Source organism: Bidens hawaiensis, unplaced genomic scaffold (assembly GCF_021521415.1).
Source record: "Bidens hawaiensis isolate Kalapana, Puna unplaced genomic scaffold, B.hawaiensis_p1.1 tig00001575_1, whole genome shotgun sequence".
In the NCBI taxonomy this organism is placed as follows: domain Eukaryota; kingdom Viridiplantae; phylum Streptophyta; class Magnoliopsida; order Asterales; family Asteraceae; genus Bidens; species Bidens hawaiensis.
Genome location: NW_027491088.1, coordinates 2629924 through 2643859, shown reverse-complemented (window position 1 = coordinate 2643859; position 13936 = coordinate 2629924). Strand labels below are relative to the sequence as shown.

General features: G+C 35.0%; 1 protein-coding gene, 1 long non-coding RNA gene and 1 pseudogene across 3 annotated transcripts; 1 reads left to right on the top strand and 2 right to left on the bottom strand.

Annotated features, from left to right (window-relative positions):
- Window positions 1-2266: 2266 nt before the first annotated feature.
- Window positions 2267-3860, bottom strand: LOC143587902 (palmitoyl-monogalactosyldiacylglycerol delta-7 desaturase, chloroplastic-like; annotated as a pseudogene). Its single transcript, XR_013144993.1, has 5 exons — window positions 3396-3860; window positions 3174-3314; window positions 2761-2901; window positions 2566-2672; window positions 2267-2500 (listed from the first exon to the last, which is right to left on the bottom strand). The product of XR_013144993.1 is annotated as a palmitoyl-monogalactosyldiacylglycerol delta-7 desaturase, chloroplastic-like (transcript).
- A 5241-nt stretch (window positions 3861-9101) lies between these two features.
- Window positions 9102-11472, top strand: LOC143587875 (PTI1-like tyrosine-protein kinase At3g15890). Its single transcript, XM_077069044.1, has 4 exons — window positions 9102-9471; window positions 9778-9925; window positions 10477-10739; window positions 10824-11472. Exons 1-4 carry the CDS (start codon window positions 9428-9430, stop codon window positions 11452-11454), a joined length of 1086 nt encoding a protein of 361 aa, XP_076925159.1. The 5' UTR covers window positions 9102-9427; the 3' UTR covers window positions 11455-11472.
- LOC143587885 (uncharacterized) lies at window positions 9377-9710 on the bottom strand. The gene is made up of 2 exons (XR_013144990.1): window positions 9513-9710; window positions 9377-9481 (listed from the first exon to the last, which is right to left on the bottom strand). It is a non-coding gene; the product is annotated as an uncharacterized LOC143587885 (long non-coding RNA).
- Window positions 11473-13936: the final 2464 nt, after the last annotated feature.

The window sequence follows — 13936 nt, the reverse complement described above, 5'->3', positions numbered from 1 at the left end:
TCACGTGTTTTTTTAGGCTTATATTTTCATAAGGAGAGAGTCTAAGCCCTAATACTAGGGATGACAATGGGTCGGGTTTGGGTATTCCTAAACTCATACCTGGTTATGAAAATTCGTTTCAACCCGTCGAGTTTTAATCGGGTAATTACCTGTTGGGTTTCGGGTTTTCCCATCGGGTTTTGATAAAATATCCGTCGGGTATACCCGGCTAAAACCCGCTAGGTTTCTACCAGGTTTTGACAAAATATAACTAATCGATTACAAAGGTTGTTACCATAAAGATAAATTGTCTCAAATAATTGACATAAATAAGTTTCGACAAATAATATATTTGGAATATAGTATATATATAATAATAAGCTATATCGGTTACATCGGGTATATAATCGGGTAAATAGGTTTATGTTATCGGGTAATCGGATCAGGTAATCCGGTATATTAGAAATCCCAAACCCGCGAAAAAATTCAAAACAAATCCCAAACCCGTCCCAAAAACTAACGGGTCGGGTATATATTACCCGTCCAATTTATGTCAGATTTTGGGTTTTTCCATCGGGTTCGGATAGGTATTACCCGATCTAGTATTTTTGTCTTTGTATTTTTGCCTCTAGACGTCTCGCGTAACATCTGCTCCGGTCTAAAGCTAAACCAACACTTATATAATAATCAAAATTCAAAACGTCACTAATTGAAAAAAAACATTACCATGGGTTAAAATAAAGTACCAAAAATCATTATTACGTTTGTGAAATCCCTATGTCCTTTTTATCCCCCAAGCCCTTTCCGGTCTTCCTGAGTTATTGGATAGTTGTGTAACCATATATAAGATCATCTGCAGTGACAAAATTTTGGGTGGAGTGTTGACTTAAGCGTCGGGGAACACCACCCCAAGGCGTTTTGGACGGCGTTTAGGAGGCCGACATTTTGTACAAAATGCTGGAGAGGTGGAGAGTTATCCAGTCAAGTTTTTTTTCCCTTTTAATTTATTCTTTTATTTGTATTAAAATATTAATAATTTTGTAATGACCGAAAGAGGGTTATGTGATATTATATACTACTTAACTTTTTGCAAAATTATTCGATTGACTGAGATGCCACGTGTCACACAAAACATTTATTTGAAAAGTTTTGACTGCACATGTTTTTAAATGTTTTTAAATGAATACATATACCTAAGTCAAGTAACCCGACAATAACTTTACAATATACAAAAGTTAACATTATACCTTAATCTCATATACAATAGTACGTTAACATTATACCTTAATATCACACTCGAGTCACGTTCAGTAATTCACTGCGTCATATTTGGTAATTTACATACTAAAGTTCTCATATTTATTTTTCTTGTCACATTTAGTAGTTTTGTGGGTCACAATTACAATACTTGCTAATAATAAAATAACAAAAAATAATTGCTTTTAACCCGTGTATTGCAGACTTTGCAGTGAGAACGTGACGGGAATTATCGGTCGGTAGCGATTAAGCCTGAATGTTGCGGCTGAGGAACGATGGAAATTCATTTGGTATTGGCTTTGTTCATTATAGTAATAATATAAATAAAAATAAAAGTTAACTAATAATCTTATTAATTACTTAGTTGAAGTTTGTGATCGATTAAACAAAACTGTTAAACCTAAAGGATTAAAGTTGTCAAATGAACAAAGTTGTAAGAAACCAAAGAAATAAAGGAATGCACCATAAGGGATTCGAGCCCATACCTTAAGATCAAACCAACACTGCCTTAGCCATCCCATTAGGGTGGACGGAATGGGTTCGGTATGGATTTACTACCAACAAGAACACTACCCATCTCGGTACCGAACAAAAATGACCCTGATAGGGGTGGCTCCGGCTCCGTCGACCCTTCATCAACCTAACCTTGTAAGAAAATTCACGTTTTGGTTCCTTTACCGCCTAAGTTAAAGGCTAACTTATTTTTATTTATTTATCTACTTATTTTTCTATCTCAAACACTTTGCACAATAGGACACGTTCAACATTTCCTTTAAAATGGTCACACACTTTGATAATTGTAATGGTTAAAAACCAAAATAAGACAATAAAGTTATAATGCAAGATCTTAAACTAAAGTTAAGGTTGTTCATTTCGGAACAAACAATATGTCAAGACTCGCATGCACAACCGCGCCCATTGCTTGATACACAAGACAGTTATGTAAGCGCCTATGTTCTCCTCTCCTACTGCTTTTAATCATAGTTTATACCCTATGTGCAATTCAATTAACGGGTCTTACGGTTTTCAGTTTTCAACATAATATTAGTGCCATATATATCAAGTCTTCGGAGAGAAAGCCGTTCTTTGAATATGAGCAGGGGTTGGTAGCTTAACATCAACGGCGAGCCCAATAATCTCAAGAAGACGAATCATATACCATGTCATATCTACCTGCCACCACTCTAACCCATGTCTAGCCGAGTACTCGAATGCATGATGGTTATTGTGCCATCCTTCTCCAAATGCCAATATCCCCACCCACCTGCTCAATTCCATATTCATCGGTTATTTTTACAGTCACCCATGATCAATACCACAAATTCTTACTAATTATTACGAGAAAGATCACCGGTGTCCCACGCTTGGTGTCCCCATACATGACAAGCTGAGTTCACAAACCATGTAATGTGATACACCCACACTATCCTCACCCCCTGTTTTTAAACAAACAAACATGCATACATTCTTCTAGTGGCTATGTTATGATTTTATATTCGAAGTAAAAGCATACAAAAAATGTACCATTCCCCATACGATAAAGGGTAATCCTCCAATTGCATATAGAAGAAGAGCGAGGGCAATTGGGTGTGCTATGTAAGTTGTTCGAAGAAATCTATAAAATGGTTGTTGCTCCAAATCTCCAACGTTGCTTTGTTCTCCACACTATAACAAAAACGTAAGGAATCAGGTAATGACTTACATACACCGCCCCCAAATAGGCACACCAGCATGCATGCCACATCATACATGTCGTATGAGGTTATAATACTCATACAGACATGTCACGTCCATGTGACTTTTGACACAATACCCTAGTGTCATATCAGTCAGTTTTAGTAAAACTATAAAACTTAGTATAACACTTTATACATGGCCGAATGAAATTTTCATCATAATATGGACCACTCATACGGCTAGTATAGCTCTACACTTACCCTTTCTGTAATGGTGTCGGTATCAAACAACCAACTCATGTGACTAAACCAGAATCCTTCAAGCGGGCTATGGGGATCTCTCTCCGAATCACAATACTGATGATGATACCGATGCGTACTCACCCAATCGATCGGGTTACCCTACAGAATTCATCGTTTATAATAACCAAAAACTAATCTCTTGAATATCGGAAACATAACATATTTGATATTAATATTTACCTGAAGAGCCTGAACACCACAATATGCAAATGCATATTCAAGCCATTTGGGAAGCTTAAAACTTTTATGTGACAAATTTCTATGAAACGAGAGAGTAATAACAAGAAGTCCAGTCACGACATACAACCCTACTGCAACCCATAAAGCTCTCCAGTTGAACGTAAACGGAGCCATAACACATAGCAAGTGCATCGCAGCCACTGCTACCGCGGTCACTATGTCCACAGCACTCCATTTTCTACCCTTAAGCACGTCCCTTGGCCGTGTCACCACCACGTCTGAGAACATAATTCTTCCATTTCCACCGCCTTTTGCAGCGGTATTTACAATTCGTATTGCATGTGTTCTCCTGTGGACGTTGGTGGTTATGATGGTGGTTTTTGTATGTAAAACTAAAACCCGCCGCTTGGACGGTGGGAGTTTAGGTAGGAATTTGGCGGTAAGAGGTGGTGCTGTGGATGCCATTGGTTGGTTTTGTGAGGGTATCCTGTAAATGTGGCTAAACACGTAATGATAAAAGAAAGCTATGTGGCGAAGGTGATAAGGTTTTGTGGCGATTTGTAGTTGACGGTTCAGATTATTATTTATGCAAAAGATCACAATAAGCCAAGAATACTTTTGTTGCACACCACATGTGATAAGATGATGTTATTCTTTCCGTTGCAAGCGGTAGTGACTAGTACTATTGAGACAAAAGTACATCAACTTCTAGTAATTATTATTTTGAACCAACACTCTAATGTGAAAACAGTATTGTTCCTACGGAATATGGTTTGATAGTACGATGTCTTCCCTATGTTCTACGAAGGGGGGGAGGGGGGTAAATCTTACGATGTGCATGTATATGTGATTTATATGTGGTAAATCTTACAACTTTTTGACATCCAACTTAGAAAAGGGATTAAATAAAAATATATAGTTTCATGAAAATGGTAAGAACCAGTTGATAATTGACATGTGTCATTACACTATATTTACATTCAAGGGTTGTATGGTAATTTTCTAATTCATTTAATTATATTCTAAATTTATATAACTGTTGATTTCCTACAATCAACTGATCAAGGAAATCTGAACGTGATTTATATTATTCAAAAAAACTAACATACAATTTTTTTTCATAGTTCAAACAATAGCATAAATTATTTGATGGATGGCGAGAATTGTAAATCAATTGATTACCATTGTTGATACGTGTATTGTTTAAATCAATTGGTTCTTCGTAATGGTGCTCTAGTTCATATTAAATTGCATACATAGTTTTTTGTTATAAATGTTGTGTTTCACGATGGTTGTGATAATAATTATTTTTTTGTTTATAGTGTGTTAGTTTATAAAAGTGTTTTAAAAAATAAAACAGTCACTAAAACGCAATTAATAGCGTGATTTAGGGGATTGATTGTGTTTTGATTCAAGGATTAAACATCGTATCATACAAGTTTTTGAAGTTATGGAACTGATGTTTTTGAAAAAATTAAAAAAGCCTATAAAATAGCATCATAATCGTGTTCCTTTTCATTTATTTTGACGGAAGAAATGGTAGTTCCATATTACAATAAAATATTTGGACACTTTTGCCCTGAGAAACTATGGTGGAAGGCAAAATTGGAAACTATGTGGGTTTTTTTTAACTTTTAATCTCAACCCTTGGATGCCTTGATCCAATGGTCTATAATTATTCTTAGGCTTTTTAGGAAACAAAGTGTTTTTATAATAACCTAACCCTATATAAATATATATTAAGCTTGGTTATCCGTCAATTTAGGTCAAATAAACACTTGTTTTTCTGAATGGATAAATACTCAATTATCACTCAATATAATGAAGTTGGTTTTCACTAGTTTCCTATCCAATGGATACCCACTATAGATTTCTTTTGAATATAATATACGCGTATACTTTTCTAACAAAAAACTGAAAAAGCAATATCTAAATCCACATGGGCGGATCCACTTGGATGTTAGGGGCCATACTCACATAAGCCCGGTTAACGTTTAAAAATATGATTTTGCACTTATAATTGGACCAGGCCTTTTTTCAATCTCACTTATAATTTATAGCTCAAAGGCCCCCATTTACTTGTGTTCCATTTTCATTTTTCAGTATACTTATACTCCGTATTAGGTTACACGTTAAATCAATTTTAGTTTCCGTGATTTGAACAAACAAATTAAATCAATTTTATTTCCAATTTGAAATTTCGAAAGAACATAGTTCAAACGGTTTTGGCTTCTGCAATTAGTTGTTCGCTGTTCATACGCTTATTGTAGTCGCAAATGCTCTTTTTATCAGCTTTTAAAAAAGTTGTTTGTAATGTTAAACTTTTGAAATTATTTGTTATTTTTACCATACGTGAATCTACCTATTTTTACAGACCAATTTTATTTCTCTATTTACAAAAGTTCTTGACATTGTCATTGATGATCCAGTTGTGGTTGATTTAATTTAATTTTACAAAACAAAATAGTTTGTAGAAAACTATGACAAATTGCCCTTGTCTTCAAGCCAAATTCCGCCTATAACTCATTAACTCCCAACAGTCAATTCGTTTTCTTGTTATAAATCCAAATTAATCACTTCAAATATATCAGTAACATCATTGTAGTTGGATTGGTTTATTTTCACTAGTTAGGTTATGTAAAGTCAAAACCCAATCTATCTACACCTTATTAAAACTTTGACTCCTACTTTGCCTTTATGTTTTTAGTGATGGATGTTTTCTCAACCACATTTAAAACTATCATTAATACCCAAGTTAGCATTTTTGAAACAAAATGTAAATCATTCATACAAACCTACCAATGTGAAAAAACTCATTAGAGTCAGGGTTCAAACATAGACAATGTGTAATCAAAACATTCTACACTTGGGCTTTTTACGACATGTGGCTGTTAAGTTTGAGAGTTTTGTAATTGTAAAAAGTGGTAAAAAGTCCATAACTCTCATACAATCATTATTATCCCCTCCACTCTCTCTCTCTCTCTCTAAAACGCCACCTCTTTTAAAGTTATGTACATAACTTTGAAACCCATAACTTTGAAGGGGGCAGTGTAGGGGAGAGTTTTGGGCCTCGTCACCCACAACTCTCTCACTACACATGGTTTTAAGACATCAATGATCTCATGCCTTAATAATCATGCATATGCCATTTGACCAGAAGACTAGTTGCTTTTAATGACCGATGTCATACCTAGCTTTATATGTTTCTTGCATCCTTTCTTTATTCCATACCAACGAACACGTCACATTTCTTCATTGTTTTTTTGTCATCCCGGGGTGAGAAGTCCGCATGATTTCTTGAAGACGTTTTTGATTATTAGTTAATTATTTTTCTAGATTATGTATTACCCTAAAAGTTTCCCAATTTTTCTGATTCGACGGTTCGATGTGTCTTTATAAGAAACAAAGAAGGTATGGAATAGAAAACAACATTTTGGAATTGTTTTAATAAATATAGTTTTATGATTGATTGTTAGGCGCACCTACTATATATTCATTATACCAGACTGCAAATTATTTGTACACATCTAAAGACCGAATTAATGTTTCTTATCAATCACTATTTTAAAGTATATAAAATTGTATTCCTTATATGATTAAAATGTTTATGTACGAGAATTGTGTATATGATTAACACATCTACAAAATTTATCATAATATACATTTTATTATCTTATTCACATTTTGTATATTTGTTTTCTAGCCCCAATTATTGAAGTGTGACTACTAAGATTCAAAATAACGTCAATTCGTCAACATGAATACTTAATACAATAATGTGATCCCTACACGCCCTAAAATATTGGCCAAGAATAAGATATATAAACAGAGTTACGGTGATCACAAGATTAATTTTAAGTATCGTACTTTAAAAGTCATATAATCACAAGCACTTCCTGCACGTCCATTATGGATACCTTACGATTCTTTGTCGAAATTTGGTTTTCATGCAGAAGGGAGACTTATCATACATTGACAGTAATAGGTAACCATGCTTAGTATATATTGAAATGACAACATCCAAGACACGTACGTTCATTCGTCACTCAGCAATATACTTTTTCATAGCATGTCATCATCTTCTCCTCTTATTACCCCACCACTGATTTTCACGTCAGAGGTTGGTCAAAGAAAGACCCCTAACGACATTTGGCTCAGATATGATATGTGGAAGCGCCATCATTAGACATTTAGACCCAACTTACTAGTTCGATTTTTGTTTCTTCAATATATATTGAATCATAATGTATGGAAAAGTGATAACACTCATAAAAAGTATAAAGAAAATTATATGAATATACAAGTGTTTTAAGAACACTTAAAAATTAACTTAGTTTGTTAGGATGAATATTAGTAATCTAAACCCCATACATAACTGTAAGCCGTGTTGCATATCGGCCCCATACTAGTCGGTAATTATTTGTTAAGTACCTCATTAATTAGTTTCTTAGAAAATGTTCATTAGATTTCCAAGTACGTTTACTTTTCTTACCTTTTTCTAGTTTTCGTATGATTCCATGTTCTTAACAACTACAACAAATTAAATATGATAATTATATTCATGTCATATTCACAGTAAAGTATTTGAAACACCAAAACTTTCTGATGACAAATCTCAAAAATATTAATAAATTTGAATAATGTACATTAAATCAAACTTTGAAACATCTAGGAACACACTCCGGGGCATTTTGTCCTTCAAAATGTCTCCCGACGTTTTATACAAAACGCTTGATAAAGAGGAAGGCGGGACCAAAGAGTATGTGAGCTAACAGAGAGAAAGACATGTTGTTTTGAGAGTATTTCCACTAAGATCATTTGTAGTGGGCAATATATCTGGACGACAAGGGGCGGGAACACCGCCCCCGTGAGCGACAAGGAAGGGGGTGAGGGGTTTTTGTCGCCTATGTGAGTTTGGGATTTAATAATATCTACCTATATAATAAAAAAGTGGATTTTCAAGCAATATATTATATATATATAGTCTTCATGAAAGCTTACCAATATAAAACTTTAGAGTTTTGTAACGTTTGTTAACTACTACAAAACACTAATGTCTATTACGTTTATGTTATTGGTAATTTTATGATATTAACAAAAATGTTTGTAATTGTTTATATTATCATTTATTTTTCATTTTTGTGTTATTATTACCATGTGTACTACATGTTTTTTTATTATAGATTTTTTACTAACCCGTGTATTACACGGGTTCTAACCTATTTATATTAATATGTGTGTGATATATATATATATATATATATATATATATATATACATACGGTCTTGTAATATAAATTGGATGTGGCTTAATGGTAGAGCACTCAAAGGTAGGGGTTCAAACCTCACTATCACCTATATGGGAGATATGAGAGATGACTCTGGCTTGCCAGGGTTCGAGTCCTGATCTCACCCGGTTTTACCGGCTCCTCGCTGTAGTACCACTTGGCGGGCGTGAGGGTCGGGTTTTATCCGGTGAATCCCTTAATAGGTGGACCGCTAGGGGCTCCGTTCGTCCGGACTAGTGGCCGGCTCGGGCTACCTTTAGCCAATAGAGCCGCGTACGAAGTACCCGACGTTACTTATTTGGTCGTTTAAAAAAAACATACCGTCTTGTAATAATAAAAAAAGGTTGAAAAAATGGAAATATAAATATGTGCCACCTCAGCATCCCGTTCCCTACCATACCTCCAATACCAGTAAAGTCATGGAACTCCAATAGCCTTACTTTCTCTCTCTAAAATTGTCAGCTTTCTCCCATAACCAATACAATTCAATACTTTCACGCTTCCCATTTTGCTTCCTCTTGGCTCATCCTCTGTTAGATTATTATTATTATTATTATTATATTACAATTCACCAAAGCTTCCTTACTTCCTCTGTACACGATCAGAACCCCTGTTTTCATCCTTTTTTATTGAAAATTTGAATCAATTTATCGAATTTTCGTTGTGGGTGTTGTCTTTTTCTTTCAATTGTAGCTTTGAATTGGTCAATTTGACTATACGCCTTTGAAGAAAGATTGTCGGCTTATGGATTTACGTTCTATGTTTTGTTGCTTTGGAGGACTCGATCGGTACGTTTTACTTAAATCGCTATTGAATTGATTAAACAAACACATAATCTGAACTCTGAATTAGCTAATTTCGTTGACTTTTTGTTCAATTATGCTCTAAACTGTTTCAATTCCATGTTTTGAGTGTTTGTTTGCTAGCTAATTAAGTCAACGGCAATCGGTTTTGACTTTTATGAAATTTAGGGGAAATAATGTTAAGTGTATGATTGAAGTGATTAGTGATATGATTGTGATATATGATTTTGATTTAAGTGAATTGCTTCTAGTTGAATTTGAATTAGGGTTTTGTTTTTCAAAATTTTGCAGTAAACAGAACAAGAAGAAACAGTCAACGTGGAGGATATTCTCATTGAAGGAACTACAATTTGCTACAAACAATTTTAACTATGATAATAAGCTTGGTGAAGGTGGATTTGGCAGTGTTTATTGGGGCCAGCTTTGGGATGGATCTCAAGTAATTCTTCAATCCCATTTTATTATTATGAGCTGAGCCCGAGCTCGGCTCATTTTAATTTAGTCGGGCTTGACCTAAAGCTCAGCTCGTTTAGATTTGTATTTTTAAAGCTCGAGCTTGGCTCTTTTATTATTCATTAGTTATTTAGTTATGGTTTTTTATATATTTTTGCCAGTTTTATACGTATATATTTTTAATTATAATTTTTATATATAATATGATATATTATTTAAGTATTTTTTTCATATGTTTATATATAATACAGTAATTATATGAATATATTGAATAAGTATTATACAAATAGAAAGTTGGTATTGGCTTGCAAGCTGGCTCGAGCTCGATATGTGGAGTGGGGGCTCGAGCTTGTTCTTAAAATGTGTGTTAATAAAAGCTCGAGCTCGTTTAAGTTGGGCTTGATTTGAGTTTTTAACAAGCTGATCTTGAGTAGCTCACGAATGGGTCGGCTCGTTTACACCTCTAATTATGAACAATTAACACCAAGATACTATATTCTCTTATCCATATTTTAATTCTTTTAACTGAATTTGTAGATTGCAGTGAAGAGATTGAAGGTTTACAGCAACAAAGCAGAGATGGAATTTGCAGTTGAAGTTGAAATCCTTGCACGCGTTCGACACAAAAACCTACTCAGCTTACGTGGATATTGTGCCGAAGGTCAAGAACGTTTGATTGTGTATGATTACATGCCTAATCTTAGTCTACTGTCACATCTTCATGGTCAACACTCTGCTGAATGCCTTCTTGATTGGAATAAAAGAATGAATGTTGCCATTGGATCTGCAGAAGGAATTTTGTAAGCCCAAAATGACTAATTAAAGTTTAAAGCTTACATTTTTATAGTTTCTTGATTATATATTAAAAATATTGTATAATCCAGATATCTTCATCATCATGCCACACCACATATTATTCATAGAGATATCAAAGCAAGCAATGTGTTACTAGACGCAGAGTTCAACGCCCAAGTGGCGGATTTCGGGTTTGCAAAGCTAATCCCAGATGGTGCGACTCACGTGACGACTAGAGTGAAAGGTACACTCGGGTATTTAGCACCTGAATACGCGATGCTAGGAAAAGCATCCGAGAGTTGTGATGTTTATAGCTTCGGCATTCTTTTACTCGAGTTAGCTAGTGGCAAGAAACCGATTGAGAAACTAAGTACTGCAACAAGAAGGTCTATCACCGAATGGGCACTGCCATTGGCGTGTCAAAGAAAGTTTAGTGAAATTGCGGACCCGAAACTGAATGGGGAGTATGATGTTGAGGAAATGAAACGGGTTGTTCTCGTTGGGCTTGTTTGTGCGCGAAATCAGCCCGAAAAAAGACCGACGATTCTTGAAGTGGTTGAGTTGTTGAAGGGTGAGTCTAAGGAGAAAGTGGTTGGTTTGGAGAATGATGAAATGTTTTGTGGTGATTATAATGATGGGGTGTCTGTTGCTGATGATAGTTCTGATTTTGTTTCTGAAGATAGAGAAAGAAAACAAGAAATTGAAAATGTTGGGACATAGAGATGAAGAGGTTTTTATGTATAAGTTGTTCGAAGTGTTTTGTGTTGTTAAATTTTGTTTTTTGTTTACAATTTAGTGTGGATATTACTGTTGGTATTTGTGAAGTTTTCTGTGTGTGGAAGTGGGAGTTTACCCTTGGTTTTCAAACATGGTAGTTTATATAAAAAAAGGGTTATGTTAAAAGTCAAAGAAGGCTTATCATAATCATGGGAAATTGAGGGATTGGTTTGAAAAATAATATAACTAATTTCATTTTCTAACTTCACAAGGGTGTTGATCACTAGAAAAACATAAAAAAGATTAATGTTCATTTGGGTCAAGAATAAGGGGCAAAAAGGTCAAGAAAAGGGGGGGGGGGGGGGTCACATATTAGAGTTGAATCAGTGATGTACTTTTTATTTTAAATCACCGTTATATAATTTGGGTGTGTATTGTAATAAGATGTTACTTCGGTGTTTAGTGGTGAGTAGTCACTTCCTAGTCTCTTGTTTTTAAGAACGACAATTTTCTTGTGTTTTTTATGTACTTCCTAACTTTGAGAGCCTCTGTTCTCCACTCCGGTCAAACTATATTGTCTTAACTGGATCCACACTGACTTCAGAGTTTGGCTTGGTCATTTCCTCAGAAAACATATCGCCGGTTGCCGCTTGACAGCCACTGTGTCATCACAAGAGCAAAATTCTTTGGCATAACACACGGTAGGATTAAAACCCGGGCGGACATGGAATTCGAACTGATAACCTCACAAAGTCTAACTCAAATCTTTCATTGTCATAATCCATTAGAAGTGACACGAGTAATGATTGAATTTGGATCTTCACTGCGAAACTTAAACATTTCTATCACTGGACCACAAGTGGGGGATTTTTGCTAGTCTCTTATTGTTAATAAAATTTGATCGTTAAAAAAAGGTATTTTCATATTTATGAAATTAAAACTTGAAAGAATCATCAAATTTCTTTGTTTTTATTATTATCAAGACTTTGGCATAACCAAGGGGATATTTAAGTATGATCTAAAATGATTATTAAAAGTAGAAATGCAACAACCGATAATGTCGTTATGTCATAATAGCAAGTGAATAAACTAACGGAGTAAAATATACAAGTGTCCGAATTTGATAATTATTTATTTTTAAATAATAAAAAGTTAAAAGAAACTATTTAGTTTATGAATTCCATATTTCCATTTATCGTATCTTTTTTTTTTTAGAACGACTAACTGAGTAACGCCGGGTATTCCGTACGCGGCCCCCATTGGTTAAAGGTAGCCCGAGCCGGCCACTAGTCTGGACGGACGGAGCCCCTAGCGGTCCACCTATTGAGGGATTCACCGGATAAAACCCGACCCTCACGCCCGCCAAATGGCACGACAGCGAGAAGCCGGTAAAACCGGGTGAAATCAGGACTCGAACCCTGACAAGTCAGGGTCACCCCTCATATCTACCATATAAATCGGTGATTTATCGTATCTAATTTGGTTTATTAATTTTCAGATTTTTATTATCCAACAAAGCAAATACAGGGGTTCAAGCCTGACAAGATAAAAATGGTAAAGAATAATTTTTTTTTGAACGACCAACTAACGCCGGGTACTTCGTACGCGGCCCCCATTGGCTAAAGGTAGCCCGATCCAGCCACTAGTTCGGACGGACGGAGCCCCTAACGGTCCACCTATTGAGGGATTCACCGGATAAAATCCGACCCCCACGCACGCCAAATGGCACGACAGCAAGAAGCCGGTAAAACCAGGTGAAATCAGGACTCAAACCCTCATCCCTCATATCTCCTATGTAAATTGATGATAAATTTACATATCTCTCCTCTCTCAAACCGACACATCACCAACCAACGATAGCCACACCATTCTAAAAATTAGTTATTAAAAAAATTATATAGTATAAAACATAAATCATATATTAAAAAAATAACAAGTTTATTTATCTCTCCTCTCTCAAACCGATACATAACAAACCAATGATAGCGCACCATTTTAATCATTAAACAACCACAATCAAGCTATGCAAAGGTCACATGCATTTTATGTCGTTACAAGAAGCGATTCCATGGCAATGATGAAAGCGAATAACATTTCTACTGTTGGTGATCGTTGATAAACACCATAGTCTGGTGGATGAGAAAGAAACAAAGAGTTATGCATTCACCTCCAAATATAAGAAAGATTCATCTGCTCCAAAATATTATTTAGGAAAATTCAGTTGAGATTATCGAAAGCCTTTTCAAAGTCGATTTAAAAATAAGAAAAGGCTATGTTTTTTGAATTTTTAGCCAAGCAAAAATCTCATTTAGAATGAGCATAGAGCACTCCATCATGTATGTTACATTGTTACTAGAAGCTAAGAAAGTCATTTGAGCTTAATAAGCGATCGAATCACACTTTCCTGTTGGTCAAAAATGTTTGCGATTACCATGTAAATGCATCCTATGAAATTGATGGGCCTATAACTTGAGAACCTTAAATG